Here is a 27,433-nt window from a genome sequence, read left to right on the forward strand (position 1 = left end):
AATCTATCTATTATATATATAAAGTGTGGAACAAAAGTAACACATGTCGCAATACTAAAACTCCTATTGCCACGTGGCTGAATAATAGAACTCTCAGTAATGTGTAATTTTGTTAATTATTTGAAAATATTCTATTTATTTTCTAAAGACGTTATTGATAGAGTTTAGTTTACAGATGAATCCATTTTGAACTCTCCTAGCTTTATCTTATCCGTGAGTGAGTATAGAGTTTTTTAAGTTCAAATTTGTTTCATTTGCCATGATTCCATTGAATTTATTTTACAGTTGTTGAATCCATATTCAACTCTCTTAGCTTATCTTATATGTGAGTGAGTATAGAGTTTTTTTTTAAGTTGAGGTTCCTTTAATTTGCCATGATTCCATCTCTCTTTCACTATTTCGACACTAGCTATTTGTTTGAATGTTTCTGCTGTAATTTGGCTTTGATCATTGTTGGTCTACGCTTATTCCGTTTCTCTGAATGAAATTACAGAATCTCCATCTCTGTATGAAATAAACCAGGTGCGGTGACTTTGAATGACAGACAGGAAAATCATTATTAATCTTTTCTATATTGATTTTCTTTTATTGGTATCTTAATGTACTTTGATGTTTAATCCCTTTCAATAAGTTAACATTTTGTCATTATTATGGAAGATTAATTGTATTGTTGATATTCATATGGCATTGCATGGTTTTGTTGAGGAAACTGAATTTCGGTATATGTTCTGTGTAGTTGAAGCATTAGGTGCAAGCAGGACTGCGAGATTTCTATGCCTAGGAGTATCGAGTTTCAACTAATATATAAAGTGAATGACGTAGGTAGTGTTTCTTTGTAAGCCCTCTCTCTCTCCCCCTCTTTCTATATATTTATCTTCATTTTCCTTGCAAAATGTGTAGCCTTCAATCTTTTGGTCTGAACTGAAGTTATCCCAATCTACTAATGAGACTGTAATTTCATATGAAGTGCTCATTCCAATCAACGAAAACAATAAATTAGGTCGTTTTTTGCTTCCAATTAGAATCTAAAAACTATTAATTTCCCCCTTTTTATTAGAAGCAGGTATCAAAGGGAAGAATACGGTGGCGATATGAAATGAAGAATCCTTATCAAAACTGAAGAGTCTAAATTGAAGCAGCGGTAGCGGCTTCTATTTTGACTGAAGAGTCCTTATCAAAGTAAAACTTTTTTTTCTTTTTCTATTTTGAACTGGTGATATTTATCATAGGTCTTATAGGTGAAAATACAATTATAGAAAAATTAAGGAAGTAAAGATACATTCTTTAAAAAAAATATCTAGAGAGATACAAAACTTATGAATATCCTAATGCTTAATTAGAGTACGTACTAAAATAGTTCTAAGTTCCATTGCTTAAAAAGCAAGCCATTTGTTGTAGTTAGATATATGCTTATATACTCTATAAATGTAGGAAAGCGTGAATTAATGTTCATTAACTTCATAAGTACGAATAAACAATATTCGTGCCTCCTTTTTTGGTTTGTACACAACAATAGGTTTGTCGTCTGAGATTGCATTTGATTATGTTAACATTTTGATTCGATTTAGAGGAATTAATTAAATTGTTCATGGGATACAATTGGTTATTTTAGCATGCTACAATTGCTTTTATTGGATTTATGTTGTTTGATATATTTTTCTACCCCTTTAATATAGGGGACGAAAACATAGGTTTAAGCAATGGACAAAGATTGGTGTTGTGATGAGGAGGGAAAGCTATATATTTGTATAGATGTGAACTGATTTTATATATTGAATGAACAAAAGTTTAAGTGGATGTAAATGCTTTAGACAATTAAAGCTAAAATATTTGGAATGCACACAAGTAGTATTATAGTACTTGATGAATGTATATTATAGTACGTGATTTATAGTGGGATCATGGCGAATGAATATAGACAATTAAAGTAAAATATTTGGAATGCACAAAAGTAGTATTACTTTTTTTAATTCTACTCTAGAATCAGAAGGGTGTTGATGTCAATTATATGTCGTATTGGATGAATTATTTTGCCAAATTTAAAGGAAGCCCAATGAATGAAAAACATGGTGTTGCATATAGGATTCTTATTGGTGTAGTATTGTTGTTTGGGTAGAAATTCAATTATTTTATATTTTAAAAATTGAGGATAGACTTATCAACCTATTTTTATTGACTAAATTTTAGCTTTACCCCCATGCCTTTATGCAACCCACAAGGGTCTAACTTAAACCAATTCTTTTATTTGCATAAATCTTGAATACTTATTCTTATATAACGAGTTTCTTTTTTTTTTTTTTAAGAAAAGATACAATGAGTGTTTTTTCAATTTAATTCTTTGAGAATGTAATTACCTAAAGAAAAATAAGTTAGATTAGATTTTCATATTCTAAATGTAATAAATTTCAAAACCTAATGGCATTATAAATTTCTTTAAACAATTTTGGTGTCCAATGAATGTTAATATTTTTTCTTTAACATTATAAATGGATATAATACTTACCATTTATTGTAATAGACAAATAATATGTAATAAAATTTATTTTTCAATCGTTTGTTGAGGTTGGTTTTTTTTTTTTTTTTGTTAAGAGTTTGTATTATAGTTTGGTTACCATATTTTGAGATTATTATTTACATTACGTAATAGAACCTGTTTGGTTGCAGCTCAATTTGGAAACAAGTTAAGATGGAAAAATTACATGTTATAACATTGGACATAAGGTTTTCATACCCGGATTTTGACTCCATCAGACATTAAATTGTCATAATTTGATTTCAACGATAACAATATCACTTGGTTATTTGTTTTTCTATGACAATAAATAAAAGTGAAGGTCAATCACTTACACATAATGGATTATATCTTTTATGATACAAATTGTATCTAAAATGTAGTTTTTAAAAAAGTATTTAATATTGTATACTGATTCTTGAAATACCATTTATTGAATTATTTATATTTATTGTAAAATAGTTTCTAAGTATTGTTTAAATATATAAATTTAGAAAATTCATACATGAATAATTTTAATAGATAACATATAACTGATTGTAAAATAATTTCTTAAAAATAAAATCTGTGCATTGCACGGGTTTACATCTAGTATATTTGAAAAACTTAAAACTAGAGGTGGCAAAAATACACACCATCCGATTGGATGATACGAAATCGACATATAATTTTAATGTTTGGGTTTAGCTTAGTAGGTAATGTGTTATTTTTGGGTTGACATAAAACTAACATGTAAATTTTTGGATTGAGTTAGGATTGATATGCTAACCCGAAAACGATACTTAAAATTATTGTTATATTTTTTCGTATTTTTATATGTTATTTTATTAATAAAAATAATAAAATTATAATTATTGCAAATGTCATTCTAACTCTTAAATTGTTATAAACACATTACATGACTTCTTAACATGATATTAGCTACTTTTTGATAGTTAGTTAACATACTCATCTAAAACTGAAATAAATTATTTAAAAATAGTACCATATCCAAGGGTGTACAATGAATTAATTTCTTGTATTTGGGTTACAATCCAACCCATCCCATTAAAAGAAATAATTCATGGGTTGATTGTTAAAATCAACTCAACCTATTAAAAATATTGAACTTTAATAGATTAGGTTGGGTTGGGTTGGGTTGGATTGGATTGGTTATTAATTCAAATAATTTCAAATATAAACTTATAACTATTAAACATTAGACTAAATTAATAAACATACAAATATTTGTACCAAATAGAACGTAAATGACATTAGTTTTTGAGTTAATTTTAAAAAATATTCATATGCTTTCATGTTTTCCCAGATCGGTACATATGAGGTTTTTTGCTCTAAAACAAATGACTAGACACATTTAAAATAGAACAATATTTTCGAGATTTTTTAAGTCATTTCTTATATTTTCTGTGACTTTTTAACCCGCTTCCTTTTTCCTGGAATTCCAGATTTCTGGAATGAAATTAGAATTTAAGATTTCTGAAATTTTCGAATTTCTAAAGTTCTAGAATTTCCGAAATTCTAAAATTTACAAAATTCTAGAATTTCTAGAATTCCAGAATTTTTGAAATTCTGAAATTCTAGAATATCTAAAATTCTAGATTTTTGGAATTCTAGAGTTTCAAAATTTCTAGAATTTCCAAATTTTTAGAATTTTTGAAATTCCAAAATTTCCAAAACTCCATAATTTTTGAAATTCTGGAAATTCTAGAATTCCATAATTTTTGAAATTTTTGAAATTCTAGAATTTCTGAAATCACGGATTTTTAGAATTCAAGAATTTCTAGAATTTCTGAAATTCAAGAATTTTCAAAATTATAAAATTTCTAGAATTTCTAAAATTTCAGAATTTCTAAAATTTTAGGATTTCTAAAATTCTAGAATTTCCAAAATTTTATAACTTCTGAAATTTTAGAACTTTCGAAATTCTAAAAATTTGGAATTTTTGAAATTCTAAAAATGTGGAAATTTTGAAATTCTAGAGTTCTTGAAATTCCATAAATCCGAATTGTACAAAATTTTTGGAATTTTAGAATTTCTGAAATTCTAAAATATCCTTAATAAGAGGTTTATGCTTCTTTTTTGTTATAATTGAAATTTCAAATCTTTTTTACAAAAGTTGATTATTTATTGGGATAAGGTTCACCTATCCACAAAAATATCTATAACGTTGATAGGTATGTGCAATTTTACCCATAAAGTTGACACTTATAACCAATTTTATTCATAACATTGATAAGTTTGATTTTTTCATAGAAATTGGAACGAGACAGAACTTGAGCGGGGTGATCACCCGAGGCCCAAGAACTGACAAACCCAAAATATAATAAAAAAAGAAAATGTGAGTGTTTGAACAAGAGAAGGGGAAGAAGAACAAACGCGAAGAAAGGGGAAGGAGAAAAGTTTAGGGAATGTCAAGAAAAACGCAAGTGAGAAATATTACAAATGTCATCATTGATAAACCTGTGGCAAAAAGCAGGAGCTGAAGGCCACCAATTGATCACTGAGGAAGAGACTCCAAACTTTGCTAATGCATCAGCAACTCTATTTCCTCCCCGAAGATGTGTGTAAAAAGAATGTTCATCCTGGAGCAAATACTGAGACAATGCAACCACTCTTGTCGAATACTCCAAGGAACATTCGTGGAACGATGTCGAAGTAGATTAACTACGTACATGGAGTCTGACTCAACCCAAAGCCGATGCCAATCTTTCTCCCAAGCAAGTTCAATTGCGAAAATAGCGGCTCTCAATTCAGCCAAATAAGCAAAAGAATGAGGGGTAGAAAAAGCAAAACAACCTTTGGGGAAGCCACGATAGTTGTGAAAAATGCCTCCCGCTCCTGCCTCACCAGGAGTGCCAAAAGCAGAGCCGTCCACATTGACTTTAACCCAGCCCGGAGGAGGTTTAAGCCAATGGACTGGAATAATGTTGGGAGCAAGAGGCGGCCTAGGAGAAGCCAGAAGGCGAGATAAGATAGCAGCATCTCTTCGAGAAGAGCAAAAACCTTTAGAAGTGGCCAAGGCCTCTCGAATCATTCGAAAGAGAGTGATCTTCGAGTGCTGAATAGAAGGAGAAACTTCCTTAAAGATTGCTTCATTCCTGCAATGCCAGATTAACCAGATGCAAGTGACAGCGGCAACACGCCATATCAACAACACCTGTTAGCTAAAATGAGTGCTACAAAGTGTGCTGAAGAAGTGGATGAATTGGGAATGACGAGGCAAAGAGCAGTCAAAATGAATCTCAAGGGTCCTCCAAAGAGAATCTGCAAAAGAACAACTAATGGATAAGTGGTTAATGGACTCAGCATCCCTACCACATAGAGCACAACGAGAGGCAATGGAGAAGCCAAGACGCTGCATGAGGTCATGAGTTGGAACCCGTCCATGCAAAACTCTCCAGAAAGTGAAGGAACGAGAAGGGGGAGTGTGAGCATTCCAAACAAATTTATACCAGTCCACCGAGGAGGAACTAGGAATGAGAACCGAATAGTACTCTTTAGCAGAGAAAATACCCTTCGGAGAGGGCTGCCAAGCGCTGAAGTCAATATCATCTCTACCCCGGTGAATAGATCAAATACTGTCTTGAACAGCCGAAGGTAGAGTGCCTAAGTCAAGCCACTCTGAATTTACCAAAAAATTATCCACAGAATTATAGCGAGAACGCTTATCCTGAAGATCAAGACCCAATATGTCCGCCACCGATGGTATGATCCACCTATCTGTCCAGAAATTAAACGATGAAGACTGAGCAATCCACCAAAAGGTCTGGTCCCAAATAGAAGAATAAACAAACTTACAAGAAGACCAGATCGAGGAAGGAGCAATGGTAGCTTTAGGCAAACCAGAGACAGCCATAAATCTAGACTTCAACAGAGAAAGAGCTAGATTGGTACCTTGAATCAATTCCCAACACATCTTACCCAAAAGAGTCTGGTTAAAGATCCTAAAGTCCTTAATGCCCAAACCGCCCCCTTCCAAACTTTTGCAACAAGTCTGCCAGGGCACCGTGATTAGCTTCCTCTGATCAATACAACCTGTCCAAAGGAAGTTCCTAATACTTCTATTGAGCTTATTCAACAATCTCACTGGCCATTTATAGATCAAGAATGAGTGAACCAGAGAACCAGTAATAGCAGACTTAATAAGAGTTAAACGCCCTGCAAAGAAGAGAGAGCTACCTTTCCACTTGCTAAATTGAGATAGAAACTTATCAGTAAGACTGCTGAGATGATGAGCCCTTGGAGCTCCTTTGAATAGAGGGACTCCTAAGTAATTGAAAGGGAGGGACTCCAAACGGATGCCAAGACATTGAGCAAGACGAACCCTCCTTGGAGGACTCACCTGAGAACCAAAAAAGATAGCAGATTTGTCCCAATTGAGCTGTTGACCGGAGATCTGACCATCGAGCAGGAAAAAATCCTTAAGAGCATGCAAGTTGCTCAAGGATGCCACTCCAAAAATGAGCATGTCATCAGCAAAAAGAAGATGAGAGGGAAAGGAATTTCCTCCAGAATAATACATGGGAGAATAAGTACCCTCCCTCACCATCTTAGCAAGCCAACGAGAGAAAAAATCCTCAGCAATGTCAAACAGAAGAGGAAAGAGGGGGTCCCCTTGTCTAACCCCTCTAGAACAAGAAAAGTAACCCTTTGGAGAACCATTAATCATCACAGAAATACGAGAAGATGCCAGAATGTTTAGGATCCAATCCCTGAAAGTGAGAGAAAAACCAAAGGAATCCAACACAACCAAGAGGAAGTTCCAATCTAAAGTATCAAATGCCTTACGAATATCAATTTTTAAGGCCATGTGACCACCAAAACGTTTTCTGTCAAGCATATTAACTCCCTCAGAAGCTAAGGGAATGCACTGATGAATGCTTCTACCTTTAAGGAAATCATATTGGTTGGGAGAGACAATCACTGCTGCAATAACTGCAAGGCGATCAGCAAGAATTTTTGAGATGATTTTAAAACCAAAGTTACTCATCACAATTGGACGAAAATTCTCAATTCTGTCAGCTTCAGCAACTTTAGGAATTAGAGCCATAATACTAGAGTTTAAACCAGGTAGGATGCAACCATGATCAAAGAAAGTCTGAACCATATTGCAAACATCCTTCCCCACAATATCCCAAAAGAGTCGATAAAAAATTCCCCCAAAACCATCAGGGCCAGGGGCACTGTCACGATCCATGGAAAAGACCGTGTCCTTAATAGTTTCAATGGAAGGTTTAGAAGTTAATTCCTCTTTTCCAAAGAAGTTACTAAGTTGGGAATTACCTCATTAATTGAAGAAAGATCAACATGCTCCTTAGAACTACGAAAGAGATTAGAGAAATATTCAATTACATGATCAGATAATCTAACCGTGTTAGAAGTGGGACCCTCATCACCGATCCTCAAGTGATGAATGTCGGCCCATGTCTTCCGAACTCTAGCAGACCTTTGGAAAAAACTAGTGTTTCGATCCCCCTCTTTAAGTCACTTAACACGGCTTTGCTCTCTGTACATCATCTCATGCCGAAGAAGCTGGAAATCAAGGTTGGAACAGGCGGCAGAAGCAGCATTACTCAATTCCGGAGAAGCACCAAGTTCTGAAATTTGATTTTGAATATCGGCAAGATGAACTTCAGCCAGGTGGATATTAGAATCAATTCTGCCAAACACGTTTTTATTCCAATCCCTGAGAATAGGTCTGAGGGTGCGAAACACGTTTTTATTCCAATTCTGCCAAACACGTTTTGATAAGTTTGATAATTTTCATATATTATTAAAAAACACATATATTTTATTTTTAAATTTTAATTTCAACTGCATATTAGTTGATTCTAATTTTCAATTTTTCATGTTTTCATGTTTTTTTCGTTTTACCATTTTTTCTATTTTTCTTGTTTTTCCTTTTTTTTCGCGACTTTCAAATTTTGTTTCACTTTTTTCTAACTTTTTAGTTTTTCTGATTTTTTGTATTTTTAAAATAAATAAAGTTCTCATTCGCACATAATTTTAATTACAATTTATTATTTAACACTCTTTAATTTAATATATGAATTATAATAATATTTTGTAATAAACTTGTTTTTAAAAGAAGAATAAAAATATATATGCAAATATTTGAATAAAAATTCAAGCCAACCCAATCCAATCCAACCCAAATCAATCAATTCCTTACATGGGTTGGATTTGAATCCAACCCATAGATAAAACCATTAGAATAAAAATATGTGGATTGAGTTGGGTTGGATTGGTTATATTTGATGGGTTGGTTAATTTTTATACATCCCTATTTTCTTATATTTTTAAAAGTTATCATTAATATATATGCATAACAAAATTACATGTAACCCGAAAACACAATACGAAATCGATAATAACCTTAACAGTTTACTCTTTTTAACACGAACACGACTCGAACACGATAATTGACAAGTTTATTTAAAACGTGTATCACTTTAAGCAAATTCGAAAAATTAGTAGATCACTATAACCACTATATGAGTTAATATATCATTTCAAGCAAGTTTAAAGAGTCAATATGTCATTGTAAGCAAGTTTGAGGTATCTGTAAAGTTCAAAGGGCTCATCAGATAATTAGGTTAAATAAAAAGAGGGTGAAAGTACAAAAATAAATTTTATGGTTTGGATCATTTTCAAACATAGACTATGTGGTTTAAAAATTGACAAAATGATACTTTGAGATTGATTCTGTAAGCAAACACATGTGTAATCAAATTTCTAAGATTTTGAGCCACTTCTATAACAATCATCAAGCTTTTTAAGTTTTGGTCATTTATAAGCATTCATTTATTCAAGTTTCAAGTTGAATCCAATTTCAATCACAACTTTCGCTATAAGAATTGTTGCATTTCGATTACATTTTTTAGCATTTTTCTCTTCCATTTTCTGTAATCAAATTTCCAAATATCAATAAACAAAAATTCAATTCTTTGAGTTAATTTATTTTAGTTGTCATTATATGAGTTAGTAAAGCTTTTAGAAACCCAAAAAATATCTTTACAGTTCTTAAATTTTTTGTCCAATCACCTGTTTTAAGAGTCGGAAATCACGAAAAGCATAAAATTAATTTGAGAATCAGCTTCCCTAACATGCTCTCAAAAACTAACAACTCAATGTTGAAATTAGCATTTTATCGATATTTCGCTAACAATATCAAATACTTAATTAGTATATATATTAGCTGGCATATATATTAGCTGTTGCGATTTTATAAAAAAACATAAAAATAATAATACGAAAAATGGTGTTAAGAATTTTATTGAATCTGTCAATATTTTGCACAATTGAAAAGGTACATATTGATGGCTTTTTATAGGCTTATAATTAATGCAACAATAAGAGAGATTATAAAGAAAACAATAAAATCTTATATTTTAGCCACTACTTATTACACTAAAAAAATTAAAAAAAAAAAAACAAAAACAGTAAAATTAGACTTAGGGCCCGTTTGTTTTATCTACTGTTTGCTGTTGTTGTTTGCTGTTTGCTGTTACGGTTTGTTGTTTGCTGTTGCTGTTTGCTGGTTCCTATTGGAAAAAGCTGCTTTTCCAAAAAGCAGAGATTCTCTGCTTTTGTAAAAGGCTGCTTTTCAGGTGTAAAAAGCAAATAGGAGGTCACTAACCAAACACTTAATGCTGCTTTTCAACTGTAAAAGGCAAACAGGAGAAACTTAACCAAACACCTAAAACTCTGCCTTTTAAAACGAAAAGGCAAACAGGAGGTGAAAAGTAGGTAAACAAACACACCCTTAGTCAAAAACAACTTTGAATCAGAAAATCTAAATCTCAACATTAGCTGAAACTAGATACCATTTCTTTGTTTATTTAAGAATTAACCGCAATTAAAAAGAAAATTAGCAACATTTAGACACATTTGGTTCATATGTTATTTTATTTTAGTTTTTTTGAAAGGATTTGGTTCATATGTTGTTATTTAGTATTTGTTGTTACTTTTATTGTTTACTGTTTATTATTCTTGTTTAATTATGTGTTTGAAAAATTATAACTAATTATTATTGTTAATATGTAAAATGATTAATATAAATGTATTCTAAATCAATTAACACATTAATATATAAATATAATTAAGGTCGGACATATATCCTATAGATAATATATTGGACCAAAATACGTGAGGAAAAAGATTCACAATTAGAATGAATTTTTAACTAATTTTGACCGAATTCGACCAGTTTGGTGAAAAAAGTCAGTAGTTTCGTTCAATTTTGGATTCTTTTTATCGGATATTCGATCTAATAAAATTATAATTATTACTTGCAAATATCATTCTAACCTCTTAAATTGTTATAAACACATTACATTACTCCTTAACATGATATTAGTGGCTTTTCGATAGTTAGTTAACATACTCATCTAAAACTGACATAAAGTATTTAAAAATAGTACCATATTTAGGGGTGTACAATGAATTAATTTCTTGTATTTGAGTTACAATCCAACCCAATCCAACCCATTAAAAGAAATAATTCATGGGTTGATTGTTAAAATCAAATCAATCCATTAAATATTGAACTTCAATAGATTGGGTTGGATAGGATTGGTTATTAATTCAAATATTTTCAAATATAAATTTATAACTATTAAACATTACACTAAATTAATGAACTTACAAATATTTGTACCAAATAGAACGTAAATGATATTAGTTTTTGAGTTAATTTTGAAAAATATTCATATGCTTTCACATTTTCGTAGATTGATACATGTGAGGTTTTTTGCTCCAAAAACAAATGACTTGACACATTTAAAATCATTTTCGAGATTTTTTAAGTCATTTTTTACATTTTCAGTGACTTTTTGACCCACTTCTTATTTTATGGAATTCTAGATTTCTAAAACTTTTTGGAATTTCATATTTCTAGAATGAAATTAGAATTTAAGATCTCGGAAATTTCTAAAATTTATGAAATTCTAAAATTTTAGAATTTTTGGAATTCCAGTATTTAGATTTTCAAAATTTCTAGAATTTCCAAATTTTTAGAATTTCTGAAATTTCAAAATTTTTTAAATTCCATAATTTTTGAAATTCTAAAATATCATTAATAAGAGGCTTAGGAGGGTGTTTGTTTCAGCTTTTCGGATGAGCATTTAGCGTTTCACTCCAAACCCCAGGAAATATAGCGTTTGGTTAGGTTTATATAACCGCAGCGTTTAGCATTTTCTCAGCAAACTGCAGCGTTTTGGAGCGTTTCACGAAAAGCTTCTATTTGGAGCTTTTCATAAACAGTTGTTTGTAGTTAGTTGTTATTGACAGAATTATCATTTTTATTTCCACAAAATATATTTATTCTTTAACATTATACAACATAATTATCGGAAAAACAAGGTTTTGTTGAGTTCAATAAATTTTTTATTTTTTATATAGATTATTTTTATTAATTTGTGTAACACATTTTTTATTTTATAATAGGATAAGGTGCAAAAATACTCCCAACAGTTATAGCTAGAAGCAATTTTACCCTTAATGTCTAAAATTGTGCAATTATACCCCTAATTTTGGCAGCTAAAAACAATTTTACCCATAACATTGATAAGTTGATCAATTTGAGAAATAATTTATCAAACTCTCTTCTTGGTCATGAACATTGTTATTTACACTTCACATGTGCATGATTTTACCATTGTTAGTAACAGATCACAAACATATGATTAGACGTGAATTTTTTTTTCAGAAAATGAAAAAAATATATTGTCTTTTGTACGACTTGTACAAAAAATTTCCAATATTTCATCGAATTTATAAATATTTATTTTCAAATTTATTATTAAATCACAAAAAATATGAAATCTCTTTTTTAGAACCACTGGTATGTGCAATTGGTGTATAACAAGAAATAAAATATCTATATGTTTTAATAATATCTGAAGTTGACCCAACTTGCCAATGTTAGGGGAAAAATTGCTCTTAGTTGCTAGCGTTATGTGTAAAATTGTACTATTTTAGATATTAAGTGTAAAATTATTCATAGTTGTAAACATTATGGACATTTTTTTTTACATTTTTCCTTTTATAATTTCATCATTAATTAATTTAAAACATGTTCATTTTAGACATTTTAAATCCGAACAGCAATAGTTCAATGTGATTTTACCAAACACTAGTAATTAAACAGCTAATAACAAACAGTTAACAGCAACAGCTAACAGCTTACTGCAACTGCAAACAGCTAACAGCAACTGCAACAGCTACTAATGAACAGCTGAACCAAACAGGGCCTAGGTTTCTTTTTTTATTATAATTGAAATTTCGAATCTTTTTTACAATAGTTGATTATTTATTGGGATAAGGTTCAACCTATCCGAGGATAAGACATAAAAATATTCTTAACGTTGATATGTATGAGCAGTTTTATCCATAAAGTTGACAGTTATGAGCAATGTTATTCATAACGTTAATAAGTTTGATCAATTTCATGTATTCACTACAAAAAAAAAGTTCTTTACTGTCAGAATTTTTCTGCTTTACCGACGGTTAAAACCGTCGCTACATATATTAGCGACGTTTTTTGAAACCGTCGCAAATGTGTTGTTAATGTTGTCGTTGCTACTGGTACCGAGGTTTTCTTAGGGCGGCAGGGTAGGATCTTTAATAGCGACACTTCTCTATCGGCGGTTTAAACCGCCTCTACAACAGGTTTACACACTAACAAGAATACATTTACCTGCGAGAAATCTGTCCTAAGCCGTTTTATTCCGTCAGTAAAATTGTCACTGGAATATTTTTACCATTTTTATAATTTTAAGCATAATATTTTCTGTCGGTAGATTGGATTTGATTTCTTTGGTGGATTCTATAGAGGTGGCTATTTCATGGAGATCAGAGAAAGGGAAAAGGAAAAGGAAAGCGAGTTAATGTTCTGTTGTATGGTGTCCTGATTTGTGAAACCATAAACTTTGGGCTTTTTAGTTGAAAGGCCATATGACAATTTTGTAAAGTGTCACTACAAAACTGTTGTTAAAGGCCCATTTTTTTTTTGTAGTAATTATTAAAAAACATATATATTTTATTTTTAATTTTTAATTTCAATTACATATCGGTTGATTCTCAATATTTCATGTTTTCATGTTTTTTTCGTTTTACCATTTTTTCTATTTTTTTTGTTTTTTCATTTTTTTCGTTTTTCACGACTTTCAAATTTTGTTTCACTTCTTTTTCTAACTTTTTAGTTTTTCTCATTTTTTGTATTTTTAAAATAAATAAAGTTTCCATTTGCCCATACTTTAAATTACATTTTGTTATTTAACAATCTTAATTTAATATATGAATTATAATAATATTTTGTAATAAACTTGTTTTTAAATGGAGAATAAGAGAATAAAATAATACATGTAAATATTTGAATAAAAATTCAACTCAACCCAATCAATCAATTCCTTACATGGGTTAGATTTGAATCCAACCCATAGATAAAATCATTAGGATAAAAATATGTGGATTTGGTTGGGTTTGATTGGTTATATTTGATGGGTTGGTTAATTTTTGTACACCCATATCTTCTTATATTTTTAAAAGTTATCATTAATATATATGCATAACAAAATTACTTGTAATCCGAAAACACGATACGAAATCGACACTAACCCAAACAGGTTAACATGAACACGATTCGAACACGATAATTGACAAGTCTGGTTAAAACGTGTATCACTTTAAGCAAATTCGGAAAAATAGTAGATTATTATAATCACTATATGAGGTCAATATATCATTTCAAGCAAGTTTAAAGAGTCATAATATGTCATTGTAACCAAGTTTGAGGTATCTGTAAAGTTCAAAGGGCTCATCGGATAATTAGGTTAAATAAAAAGAGGGTGAAAGTATAAAGATAAACCTTGTGGTTTGGATCATTTTCAAACATAGACTATGTGGTTTAAAAGTTGATAAAAAAATATACATTAAGATTGATTCAGTTAGCAAATACAGTCAAAATTGGAGAAAAAAATGAATTAAGGGTGAAAATAAGTTTGACTTTTGAGTAATCAGTTTTGTAAATGAAGAGGTGATCGTCTTAACCATATGGACCAATGGAACAAGCACGCCACAACCTAAAAACAATCATCTTAATTTACTCGATTAACAATTAGCACACGACAAATCCATGTGCTCCCACTAGATGATGTACCTCCATTCTCATCCTTACATGTGTCCCAAACATGTAATAGGACTAGGAACCCAGCTCTTTCCCGGAATGCCCTCAGAACCTTATAAATAAGAAGGAAGTTAAAGCAACCAAGGTACATCATATCTTCATATTCTACGATTTCATTCTTCTTCTGCTAAAAACTCTACTAACTTGGATAAGAAGGCGTCGGATCCCGACACTCCATTGATCATTTTTCTGTTTTCTATCAAGTCTTATTACCTTCAATCGGGAATCAAAAAATCATCTCCATCTTTACCCACATCAAAGTCTATTTTGAAATTACAAATAAATGCAAAATCTTTTGTTTTCTGAACCAATTGGTACAGAACACATAAACAAACTATATGTATATTTTATAATGTCTAAAATCGACTCAATTTGGTCAACATTAGACCCTCAATTATACCATTTATACACATAAAATTACATTGCCTCCTGTCAACAATAATAGTATTTTTTTTTTACTTATCCCATTTGAGAAGGTTGATTGCAAGTAGATAGTCTAAATAAGTAGTTGAGTGTGTAGAATTTACTTGAGGATAAATACTCTCTTAACATCCAAGTGAGACAACGTAGAAAATGATTTAATGTTTAGTCATCTAATTACTTTTTATATGTACGTAGACTAACTAATACGCATATGTATCATTCATTAGTCAATTGTGTGTTTAAAAAATTATAACTAACTGTTGTTGTTAATATGTAAAATGACTAATTAATATAAATATATTTTAAATCAATTAACACATCAACATATAAATGTAATTAAGGATGACACAAATACTAGAGATAATATATTGGACCAATTACCTAAGGAACAAGATTCGGAATTGGAATGGAATTTTAATTAATTTTGACCAAATTCGACTAGTTCGATAAAAAAAAAAAAGTCAGTAATATCGTTCGATTTTGGATTCTTTTAATCGGATATTCGATCTAATATAATATTTCTAAGATCTGCATCCATACTAAATGTAATTATAAAATTAGTGTTTTGGTTTTCTCTCATAAATGATATTTTGAAATACATCTTCAAACCTTTAAATGATTAAGGTTCTATTTATAATAAATAAATTCTAAAAAGAATTCATTTACATGTGATTTAAATTTAGTAGTAAATTAGTTATGGTATTTGGTATATTAGATAGTTAAACATAAAAAAAAAATTAATTGAATACTGATTGGAATGAAAGAATTAAAATATATATTTTGCTTTTTGTGCTTTAAATCACCATGTTATGTTATGAACTTTAATAGCAATAAATGGTGACAATAGCCAAACAAAGCCAAATACCTAAAGTAGCTAGTTCTTATGGAGATATTATAGCCCTAGGTACCTTCTATTATAATTAAAATTTTAATTAATTAGCTTAATGTAGTAAATTACATAACTTTTTAATTGTATAATACAAAAAAGTGATGTGTATAGTTTTTGTGCAATGTTATTAGAGAGGTCCAGAGCTAAATGTTCAAGTGTTAAATTCATTATCACTTCATCATTTTCTACAAGAATTTAAGTTCAAGTCTTCAAGAGTATTTGTAATTAATTGGCTAGGGTATTTCGCTTTTATTGCTTTTTGTAGTGTTTTTTTATTTGTGTAAGGTTATATTCCTCACTATTCTCTTGCTGTATTTTTTTCATTTAATGGAATAAAAAAAAAAGTAGAAAAGGTATTTCAATGAGGAAAAAAGACACCACATTTTAAAGTGGAGCTCAATAGAAATATGAGTCGTTTGATTCTTTGCCAAACACTGCTCCAAATTGGTGAAATGCACTTACCGTATTTATTAGTATTATTATTAAAACCACTCCATGTAATTCGAACTCATGACCTCTAGCAGGGGCGGAACTAAGGGGGGTTGAGCCCCGGCCAGCCGCCCGAGAATTGAGAAAAAAATATTTTTTAGTAATGGTGTCTCGTAATATTTTGGAGAGAATTATATTGACTCTATGTAGTATTACATTAATGTTTAAAGGCAGATGAGATGGTTAAGGATGCTTGCTTTTATTTGAGAGGTCCTGTGTTCGATTCTAAAAGGCTAAAAAAAAATTGCCTCAATTATACCATTTATACACCTAAAATTATATTGTCTTCTGTCAACAATAATAGTTTTTTTTATTGAGAAGGTTGATTGCAAGTAGATAGTCTAAAATAATATTTGAGCGTGTAGAATTTCCTTGACGGTAAATACTTTCTTAAATATCCAAGTGAGGGAAATGTAAAAAATGCTTTAATGTTTAGTCAATTAATTACTTTTTATATGTATGTAGGCTAAATAATACGCATATGTATCATTCATTAGTCAATGGTGAAAATTCTCCACTTCCTGTATACCTTTAATCCAAAACAAAACAAACATTACAACCTTAAATTGTGGGAACACATTTAAATTTAGGTAAATTTTCCCTAACTAAATTAAAGGGCCTAAAAACAAGTTTAATTTTGACAAAATCCAAATTACAGAAATCTCCCACAACTTCCAAAAGTCGTTGCTTCTCACTGCAAACAGACAATAAACAGAAAATTGATGTACAAATAAATTAAACACTATCAGAAACTCATAATTGATGAACAAATTGTTGTGTTCTTCAAATTAATTGATAATTAGAATGGAACTTTTGCAGAAAGCAAAAGTTATTCGTCTTCGAAGCTACCATGATAAGTACCTAATAGCAGATTCAGACGAAGAACATGTGACTCAAGATCGAAACGGAACAGTACGAAACGCGAGATGGACGGTCGAATTGATCGAAGATTCGAACGTAATACACTTAAAAAGCTGTTTTGAGAAGTACCTAACAGCCACAAATACTCCATTTCTGTTAGGAATGACGACAGGAAGAAAAGTTCTTCAGACATCGCCAAAGAAACTTGATTCGTCTGTTCAATGGGAGCCTATTAGAGAAGGAGTTCAATTCAAGCTAAAGACGAGATATGGACAATATTTAAGAGCTAATTCAGGGTTACCGCCATGGAGAAATCATGTTACACATGATATTCCTCATAGAAGTTCCACTCAAGATTGGGTTTTATGGGATGTTGATATTGTAGAGATCAGATTACCAGAGCCTCCTAAACCTCCACCTCCTTCTAAACCAGTTCTTGAGAAACTTGATATTCACCATTCTAATCGAGCTAAATTTGAATCTCCGCCTTCGGAACGGATTTCCCCTACTGCAATCTCGCTTAGATCTCCTCCTGGATCTTCACAAAATGAGGTAATCAATCAATCAATCCTCTTTTCTGGTATTTCAATACAATCAATCAACATTTTGTTGAGGTAGTTATTTATTTGTGCAGGAATTTGAAAATGGACCATTAAAAAATGAGGGGAGGGTTATTAATTACAGTGTGGCGAATGAAGAAGGAGATGTAGATGAAAATGAAAAGGAGACCTTGAATTTCAAGGGATTTTCGGTGGAAGAATTGAAGAAGAAATTGGAAGAAGAGACAGGGTTACAAGATATTCTTGTTTGCTCTAGAAATCCCCTTAATGGAAAGCTTTATCCTCTTCGTTTACATCTTCCTCCTAATCACGTTCAGATGTACCTAATTGTTGTTCCCTCATCTGCCAAAGGTTAGCCTCCTCCTCCTCCTCCTCCTTCTTCTTCTTCTTTTTAGGAAAAAACTTCAGAATTCATCTAACAATGCTTGTTTGTGTTTTTCAATCTTCCAGATGCATCAAACATTGGCAGTCCAACAATAGGGTAACGTAATTGAATTCGAATTCGCGAAACAAAACTCATCTTTGTAAATTATGTATGTGTATATAATCCTCAGATTAACTTTATGATGTACCAGAAGCTTTCAGATTATTCCACTACTTTCTGTAATTACTTCCTGAGATCTTCTGAAATTGTTGATATTTTTTGGGCTTCTTTTCATTTTCTGTAGATCAACTTGTAGTTTCTTGTAACTTGATTAATCTTTTAGCTCCACCTGCTAAGAATTGTAGCATAGAATGTATTTGAGGTTGATCCTTATGAGATACATCTCCAGAGACAAATTCATTCACTATTCCATCCACTTCAATCATACTACAACCTGGTGTTTTCTTCATTCCTTTTTCACCAATCATCCTATGAACCTTACGGGCGTCTTCATCTCTTCCGGCGCTCAAATAAATGTTCGACAGCTGCACTAAAGCTGCATCTTCTTCATCCCTATTACCATATTCTACCTCTAAAAGCTCCTTCGCTGCAACTTCTGCAAGCTCAACATTCTTATGGGTTCGACAACTACTTAACATAGCACCCCAAACCGAAGCAAGTGGTTTCATAGGCATTCGCTTTATAAGAGCAAGAGCTTCATCCCATTGCCGTCCCCTACATAGCAAGTCGACTATGCAGCTATAATGCTCATGTTTAGGCATGATTCCGTATCTAGATTTCATATTGTTCAAAAGACGTAGGCCTTCCTCTTGCAATCCTGCGTGAGTACAAGCAGCTAAGACCCCGAGAAGAACAACCCCATCAGGCCGAACCCTGTCTTCCAACTGCATTCTGTCCACGCAACGAATTGCTTCCATTGCATAACCATGTACTGCAAACCCTCCTATCATTGCTGCCCAAGAGAAGGCATTCTTTTTAGGCATATTCTCAAAGACTTCCACAGCTAAATTTATGGTTCCACATTTTGCATACATATCAACGAGAGCAGTTCCGAGGAAGACGTCCAATTTGAATGAGTTTTTCTTAATGTATTCGTGAATCCACTTCCCCTGCGCGAGAGCCCCTGATTGAGCACAAGCAGTCAATGCCGTAGTCGCACAGAACTCATCAGGCTCAACCCCCAAAACAAACATATTCCGGAAAACCCTCAAAGCCTCACCCCCCAAATTGCAATCAACATAACCATTTATAAGCACATTCCATTGAACAACATCTGGGTCAGTAATTTCATCAAACATCTTCTGTGCATCATCCATGAGTTTACATTTTGTATATAATCTAACAACCGCAGTTTGAATATGCCCATCTGCTGAAGCCATTCCATTTTTACACACCCAACAATGCATTTGCTTACCCAAATTAATCCAACACACATTTGCACAAGCAAAGAGAACAAAATGAAAAGTATGGTTCTGGGGCCTTACATTAGCATCTCTTAACATGAAATCAAAATAAGTGAGAGCCAAATGCGGCTGTGAACTACGAGAATATGCTCTAATAATAGTGTTATAAATGAAAGAATTGGGCGTTTGGATATGGGTGAAGAGATGAGAAGCATAAGAGAGATTACCATGTGGAGAGAGAGCGCAGAATGAAATGAGTTTGCTGATAGCATAGTTGTCGCTGTGGATATCGTTAACAATGAAAATTGCATGAAGGGATTTGAGTTGACGCATAGTTGCGCATTTTTCCGCCAGGGAAATGAAACGGTTCCATGAGTTGATGCCGAGTCTGGTTCCATGTAAGAGTTGACTCATTTATGTTGTTCAGCTCAGTTCGTTACAAGCTTTAAAGAGAATATATATCAAGTTTGATTATGCTACCTGGTTTTGGTTTTTCAACAAACATATAACTTTCGCTTTCTATTTAAAATAACAATTGGCAAGATTCCATTCAAAAATATTTGGCCTAATACACAATACACAAATAACCCATTAACTTGTACAAATGTTGCAACGGCCTCCCTCAACTTTCAATTGTAACAACTTATCCCTTAAACTTGTCCAATTGTAAAACATAACCTTAAATTGAGAATTTTTTTATCTCGTATTTGAAGCAACCGTAAAAACGTTTCCCCGGATTTATATCACGCCAAAGATCTGATTATCAGACTTTGTATTTCACATGTTTCTTCAATTGCAATCCATGTCAACAATTTGGGGTTATATTTTACAATTGGACAAGTTCATAGGGTTATTTGTGTATTAGGCCAAAATATTTTTATGTGATACCTTAATAAATATTCTTATTTTCGCATTTTTTACACGTCTTTCGAATTAAGAAGATTCACGGACGTTCCATATGAAAAAATGAATATGCCTTAAAAATGCGAACAATACTTTCCAGCAATGTCAATCGAGATCTATCGTTCGCCTTAGTATCCGTGCGGAGAAGAAAGGAAAGTCCTTGGGTTGCTGGAGGCGGTTACACAAAGTATAGTTATCACATGACGGAGCACGATACCTACGCCATAACAGCCTGAAGACCTTAGAATCAACTGAAGTGATGACACCTCACAGCATGCTACTACATAACAGGATGCACCACCTGATATCGTTAAGTTAGAAGATTGTATAGTCCATTAAAGGATGACACGTGTTCGATCAATCATTAGAGCACACTCTCAAGGTTATGACAATTACCCTTACCAGTCACCAATATTTAATCGTCTTCAACCTCTTTGCAACATTCTATGACTTAAACATTGGAATAGATTCGCCGGATACCGCAACCTCTGATCCGTTGTTACTTCCGTTTCAAGTGATTCAATGAGGTTTTAGAAAGCTACGCATATTACACCACATGAATGGTATATGAATATTGTTAACATTTTTCCTTCTTTGAGTATTTTAGTCTTTTATGCATTTTCTCAATAAGGCTATAAATAGTCTGTGTAGTGGTTTGAAGATATACAAAAATTGAGTAAATAGTTTGTGGCTATTTTCTCTCCAAAAGATCTGTGTTCATTCTATTATTCATCCTATTTCTTTTCTACTGTTTCTATTGTTTAACATGGTATCAGAGACTGAGGAATCGATCTGATTTTTCATCCGCAACTGCACTTTCCCTCGATTCAGTATTTTCTTCTTGATCCAGTATTTCTCTCGATCTGTTTTTTCCCATCCTATTCTTTGGATTCAAGTTCATCATGGATAATGATGATTTTCGCTCATTATCTCCCAGGCGAGATCGATCTAGGTCAGATTCAACTCCTACCTCAAAACTTTTCCGATTGAATACAAATGATACGCCCGGAGCTGTTCTGGTAAGTTCATCTTTAACTGGTGAGAATTATTTTGCTTAGAGTCATGCAATGCTTCTTGCGTTACGCACAAAGAAGAAAATCGCGTTTGTACAACAAACCGATATTGAACCAGATGTAGATTCAGAGGAATATGAAGCTTGGGATCAAGCTGACAGTATGGTGAAATCATGGATTCTCAATTCTATGAGTAAGGAGCTTGCAGAATCATTCTTCTATCCATCTACTTCTCGATCTCTTTGGAATGAGCTTGAGAATCGATTTGGTACTTCTAATGGACCACAATTATACAAGCTTGCTAAAGATCTTTCTACCTTTTGCCAAGGTAATCTACCAGTCTCAAGCTATTTTACACAATTATCTCGTCTCTGGAATGAATTTGATCATCTCAGACCTCCACCATTGTGTAAATGTGGAGCACATTCTAAAATGATGGCTCAACAAGAAGGCGATAGATTATTACAATTTCTTCTTGGATTGAATAATGGATATGATAATGTGAAGAATCAAATCCTTCTTCTCGAGCCGCTTCCAGATCTTAACAAGGCATATTCAATGATTATGCAAGTTGAAAAACAGAGAGAACTCAGTTCATCTCAACATGTTGAAATTGCTAATTTCAGTAAGCAGTCCAATTCACAATCTAGTCGAAGATCTTTTCCTTCTACTGGATCTAGCACAGTCAGTTCGACTCCTGCATCTAGCACAGCCAGTTCGACTCCTGCATCTAATACAGGATCAATTCAGAAGAAAGATTTTGTGCGAAAAGAAGACAGATATTGTGATCATTGTTATCGAACAGGACATACAAGAGATACTTGTTTTCGACTTACTGGTTATCCAGATTGGTACAATGCAAATTTCAAGAAGGATGGGAAGAAAAAGGGGAAATCTGATCAAGCTCATTGTGCTGCATCTATGGAGTCATCTACATATATCTCTGGAGGAGATGTTTCACCTCAATTTGCTTCATATATTGATTCTGCAATCTTGAAAGCGCTAAAGACTCAACAAAATTCCTCTGTGCAAGATGTTTTTACACCATTTGCAGGTGTAGTTGGTATGTTTCCTAACTCAACTATTAACATAGACTGGATTGTGGATAGTGGAGCAACATCACATATGAGTGGATGTTTGCATTTGTTTTCCTCTGTGTCTAAGTTAGCTAATCCTAATTCTGTGCATCTTCCTAATGGGCATAGTGTTATGGTTGATACAGTTGGTATAATCTCTTTTACACAGACTTTTAAGCTACATAATGTATTTTACATTCCTGCTTTTAAGTACAATCTGATGTCTGTTGGTCAGTTATTGACTCAGGCTAAGGTGACAGTCCAATTTCATATTGATCATTGTGTCTTACAATCCTATTCTACTGGTTCCAATCTAACTATAGGCTCTTTTTCAAATAGACTGTATCACATATCTGCAGAGTCATTCTCTAAACTGACTTTACAAAACTATGTTTCTCCCTCTTCTCAATGTAATGCTGTTTCTCAACCGCCAATTCTACCATAAAACCTATGTCACCAGAGGTTAGGACATCCATCCCCTGCTCTTTTGCCTCATATTCAAGAAATTCCTTTTTACCCTGAGTCTCATTCCTGTCCTGTGTGTCCCCTAGCAAAACAGAAAAGGATGTCATTTCCCACTAGTCATATCACTACTCAAACAAAACTAGATATGTTACATATGGATTTATGGGGCCCTTATCTTAAAACCTCATTGACTGGTGCAAATTATTTCCTTACCATAGTCGATGATCATACTAGGTTCACTTGGTTGATTCTCCTTCAAAATAAAGCACAGGTGTCATTTGCTATTGAAAAATTCTTAAACATGGTTTATACTCAGTTCTCTTGTTCAGTCAAGGTTATTAGGACTGATAATGGTAAAGAATTTTTCAATAACAATTGTTATCAACTCCTTACCAAACTTGGCATTCTTCATCACCATAGTTGTGTTTATACTCCACAACAGAATGGTGTTGTGGAGAGAAAACATCAACATATCCTAGCTGTTGCCAGAGCTTTGCTCTTTCAAGCTTCAATGCCCACTCTGTTTTGAGGAGAAGCAGTTACTATGGCTGCTCATTTAATCAATTTTCTTCCTAGTAAACTTCTAAAATGGTCCACTCCTTATTCTCAATTCTATTCTACATCACCACCTTATCATATTCTGAAGGTTTTTGGATGTCAATGTTTCCATACTATCACTCATCACAAATCAAAATTAGAGCCCAGGGCTAGTGAATGGGTTTTTCTAGGATATCCGGTGAATCAAAAGGGATATAAAATATGGGATCTTACTCAAGAAAAACTCATAGTGTCTAGGGATGTCATGTTTTATGAACAAATATTCCCCTATTCTATTCTCAAAACCTCCTTTGAGGTTCCTCTTCCTTGTCCCATGGATGATCCCATCTTACTTGATTCTATATTTGTTCCACCACCACTACCACAACAATCTCCAATTCAATCTCCAATTCCCTCACAGTATATTCCTACTGATGATTCAATTCCTTCTTCTCCTAATCCTGCTGTTACAAAACCTACTTCTTCTATCTCTGATCGTCAAAGACCGCTAAGGCAACACAGGAAGCCAGCTTGGCTAAATTATTTCGTTTCTAATGTTAATCTTCAGTCCTCCTCTTACCCACATTTCTCACCTCTTCCCTCTTATACTGTACCTCACATGGCTTTTTTGATCAATCTATATCAACTTAAAGAACCCAAGAATTATGATGAGGCTAAGACTAATCCCCTATGGGTTGAAGCTATGCATAAAGAATTATCAGCTCTTGAAGATAATGGCACTTGGATCCTAACTACTCTTCCTCCTTCTAAAAAGGGCATTGCTAGTAGATGGATTTTTAAAATTAAGTACAAGCCTAATGGAGAAGTAGAGAGGTTCAAAGCACGGCTTGTGGCCAAGGGCTATAGCCAATTGTATGGAGAAGATTATTTTGATTCCTTTAGCCCTGTAGCAAAAATAGTGACAGTACGACTTGTGCTTGCTATAGCTACCAGTAAACAATGGCCAATTCATCAATTGGATGTGAACAACGCTTATCTACATGGGTTCATCGAAGAAGATCTTTATATGCAGCCTCCACAAGGTTATAATAAAGCAATGTCTGGGCAAGTGTGTAAGCTTGTCAAGTCACTTTATGGGCTGAAACAAGCTGGGAGGCAGTGGAATAAAGAGTTAACCAGCATTCTACTCACTTTTGGTTTTCACAGATCCACACATGATCATTGTCTTTTCTTACACATCACAGATTCTTCATTCACCATTCTTGTGGTATATGTGGATGATATTTTGCTCACAAGAACTAGTTTGTAGCTTATCAATGATATCAAGGTTTTTCTCCATAACAAGTTCACCATTAAGGATCTAGGCAGTGTAAAATACTTCTTGGGTATCGAATTGGCAAGGGATCATGCTGGTCTTACTTTAAGCTAGACTAAGTATTCAAGGGATATTCTTCTTGATGCTGGAGTTATGGAAATGCAGCCTGCTTCTAGTCCTTTATCACATGGCATTATCCTCACTGATTCAGGCACTCCTTTGCCTGATCCTTCCAAATATAGAAGGCTGGTTGGTAGATTGTTGTACCTGAATTTTACAAGGCCAGACCTTACATTCGCCACTCAACAGCTATCTCAATATATGCAAGTGCCTTGTAATCATCATCTGCAGGCAGCAATTCATGTTCTGAGATATTTGAAAGGAACTCTACATCTTGGACTTTTTTATTCTGCTAACTCTGTTTTCACCTTGACAGCATATTGTGATGCTGACTGGGGTACTTGTAGAAAATCCCGGAGGTCTGTCACGGGGTTTTGTGTGTTTTTGGGGAAGTCTTTGATTTCTTGGAAGGCCAAGAAACAACCTACAATTAGCAAGTCCTCAGCAGAAGCTGAATATAGAAGTATGTCAACCACAGCATGCGAGTTGAAATGGCTCTCATATTTGTTGACTGACTTCAAAATTGACATTACTTATCCGGTGAAGCTATTTTGTGATAACACATCAGCTATTCAGATAGCCAAAGACCCTATTGATCATGACAGAACCAAACATTTTGACATCGATGTACATGTCATCCGAGAACATGTAGAGAATGGATTCCTTTGCACTATTTATGTTTCTTCAGAATGTCAACTAGCAGATCTATTCACAAAATCTATGTCTGCTTCACAGATGTTTGATGCTTTGGTTCAAATGAGATTAGTTCAATTGCCTAGTGTTTAGGCTTAAGGGAGGAGTGTTAACATTTTCTCTTCTTTGGGTATTTTAGTCTTTTATGCATTTTCTCAATAAGGCTATAAATAGTCTGTGTATTGGTACTTTGAAGATATACAAAAATTGAGTAAATAGTTTGTGGCTATTTTCTCTCCAAAAGATCTGTGTTCATTCTATTATTCATCCTATTTCTTTTCTACTGTTTCTATTGTTTAACAAATATAAAATTTACAAGCATGTTTTTATGTACTTCAAGAGTTGTTAACATGATTTTCACATTTCCATATTTTTTGATTGATTCTAAATTATATGACAGGTCAACAAACTTAATGCGTAACACACTACAAGAAATTAGACTATTCGTAACAACAATTATTGTCACATAATTCTGAAATGTTGTCACGTAAAAGTTTATGTGACAATAAGTAGTGATAACACTGGAGAAACTTCTGATCGGAACACGTCCCTGTGAGGCGCCGTTGGGATCGGCCGGGGACACTCCGATGCCAAAGTCAGTAACGAATATGGAGAAATTGTATTGACAAAGCTTAGCGAAGAGTAAGAATGAATGTACCTTGATAGCCTAGACAAGTAGGCTATAAATAGTTGATGGATTTGTAACTTCTAGGTAACTAGAAAGTCTCCATTAATGCTCATTTAATGGTGGTTACAAGTCACTCTTAACCTGGCGGGTTAAGACTATTAATGATTCATTTAATGATCATTATGGCCGAGTCGGCGGTTAGCCGTTACTTAGGTAAATGGAGAGACTCGCCTTAGAGGTTCGCCAGCGGATCTCTTAGAGCTAGTCCAAGGGGATCCGCCGGGCGGCTTCCTGTGCTACGTGGCACACACTTGAGGTAATTATCTCTTTTGGTCCTTACGATAATATCCCGGTGTTATCAGAAGCCCCCCCAAAATGCCCTTAAAGTCCTTTAGGGCTTTTGGACTTCTGCACGCCGTCACACGCTTCCATATTACTGAACACTCTATTCGATGTCCTTTTATGGCCGACATGTGTAGTGACACCATAGTTATGGCGGATAATCTTTAAAGGAATACTACCAGCTTTTGATTTCGTTTTTTCGTTAGGTTCTGTTCCTTAGGAGATATCTTTACTGGTGGCGAATCTATGACTGTGGAGGAGGATCCTCAAGCGGCAAGGGCGAAGAAAAGAGGGGATGCCCCTATTTTTTCGCTTTTGCTTAGAGATTTTGGTTTGGAGTAGGTGGCCAGCCATACTCCATTGTATGAACCTTTGTGAAGGTTTTGAAGCTGTTCTATTCCTTTTTAGAGGAAGTAAAGCTGCCCAGAGGTTCAATTTGCTACCTATCTTTGAGGTGAAATGATCCGCCCGCAGGACTTATAGATCCTTCTCTGGGAAGGGTATGAGAGTGTAGAGACCTTGCGTCCAAGGATCGTTTTAACTCTTTCGGTGACCATGATCTGCCAAGTGGCGGATCTATTGTGAACGTAGAGAACTTGGGATGTTCTCTTTATGGAATACTGAAATTGCAACAGTAAAGGACATAAAAATGATCAACAATGTTTATTAAT

General features: G+C 33.3%; 2 protein-coding genes across 3 annotated transcripts; one reads left to right on the forward strand and one right to left on the reverse strand.

Annotated features, from left to right (window-relative positions):
* The first annotated feature begins 17,304 nt into the window (after window positions 1-17,304).
* Window positions 17,305-18,507, forward strand: LOC136234195 (uncharacterized). Of its 2 annotated transcripts, XM_066023986.1 has the most exons (3): window positions 17,305-17,913; window positions 17,996-18,272; window positions 18,372-18,507. In XM_066023986.1, exons 1-3 carry the CDS (start codon window positions 17,305-17,307, stop codon window positions 18,404-18,406), a joined length of 921 nt encoding a protein of 306 aa, XP_065880058.1. In that variant the 3' UTR covers window positions 18,407-18,507. The 2 variants fall into 2 exon arrangements, with proteins under 2 accessions (XP_065880058.1, XP_065880059.1); XM_066023987.1 differs by lacking the exon at window positions 18,372-18,507 and having other exon boundaries at window positions 17,996-18,277.
* An 83-nt stretch (window positions 18,508-18,590) lies between these two features.
* LOC136234194 (pentatricopeptide repeat-containing protein At3g28660-like) lies at window positions 18,591-20,187 on the reverse strand. Its single transcript, XM_066023984.1, has one exon. The coding sequence runs from the start codon at window positions 20,121-20,123 to the stop codon at window positions 18,591-18,593; it is 1,533 nt and encodes a 510-aa protein (XP_065880056.1). The 5' UTR covers window positions 20,124-20,187.
* Between the last annotated feature and the right edge of the window lie 7,246 nt (window positions 20,188-27,433).

The sequence above is a fragment of the Euphorbia lathyris genome, chromosome 6 (assembly GCF_963576675.1).
Source record: "Euphorbia lathyris chromosome 6, ddEupLath1.1, whole genome shotgun sequence".
NCBI lineage: Eukaryota > Viridiplantae > Streptophyta > Magnoliopsida > Malpighiales > Euphorbiaceae > Euphorbia > Euphorbia lathyris.

What these genes read in the sequence shown, in the direction of transcription:
- LOC136234195 (XM_066023986.1), top strand. Translation starts at nt 17,305, where the DNA reads ATGGAACTTTTGCAGAAAGCAAAAGTTATTCGTCTTCGAAGCTACCAT. An exon ending in CTGGATCTTCACAAAATGAG is followed by an intron (nt 17,914 to 17,995) that starts GTAATCAATCAA and finishes TTATTTGTGCAG; the next exon opens with GAATTTGAAAATGGACCATT. An exon ending in TGTTCCCTCATCTGCCAAAG is followed by an intron (nt 18,273 to 18,371) that starts GTTAGCCTCCTC and finishes TCAATCTTCCAG; the next exon opens with ATGCATCAAACATTGGCAGT.
- LOC136234194 (XM_066023984.1), bottom strand. Translation starts at nt 20,123, where the DNA reads ATGAGTCAACTCTTACATGGAACCAGACTCGGCATCAACTCATGGAAC.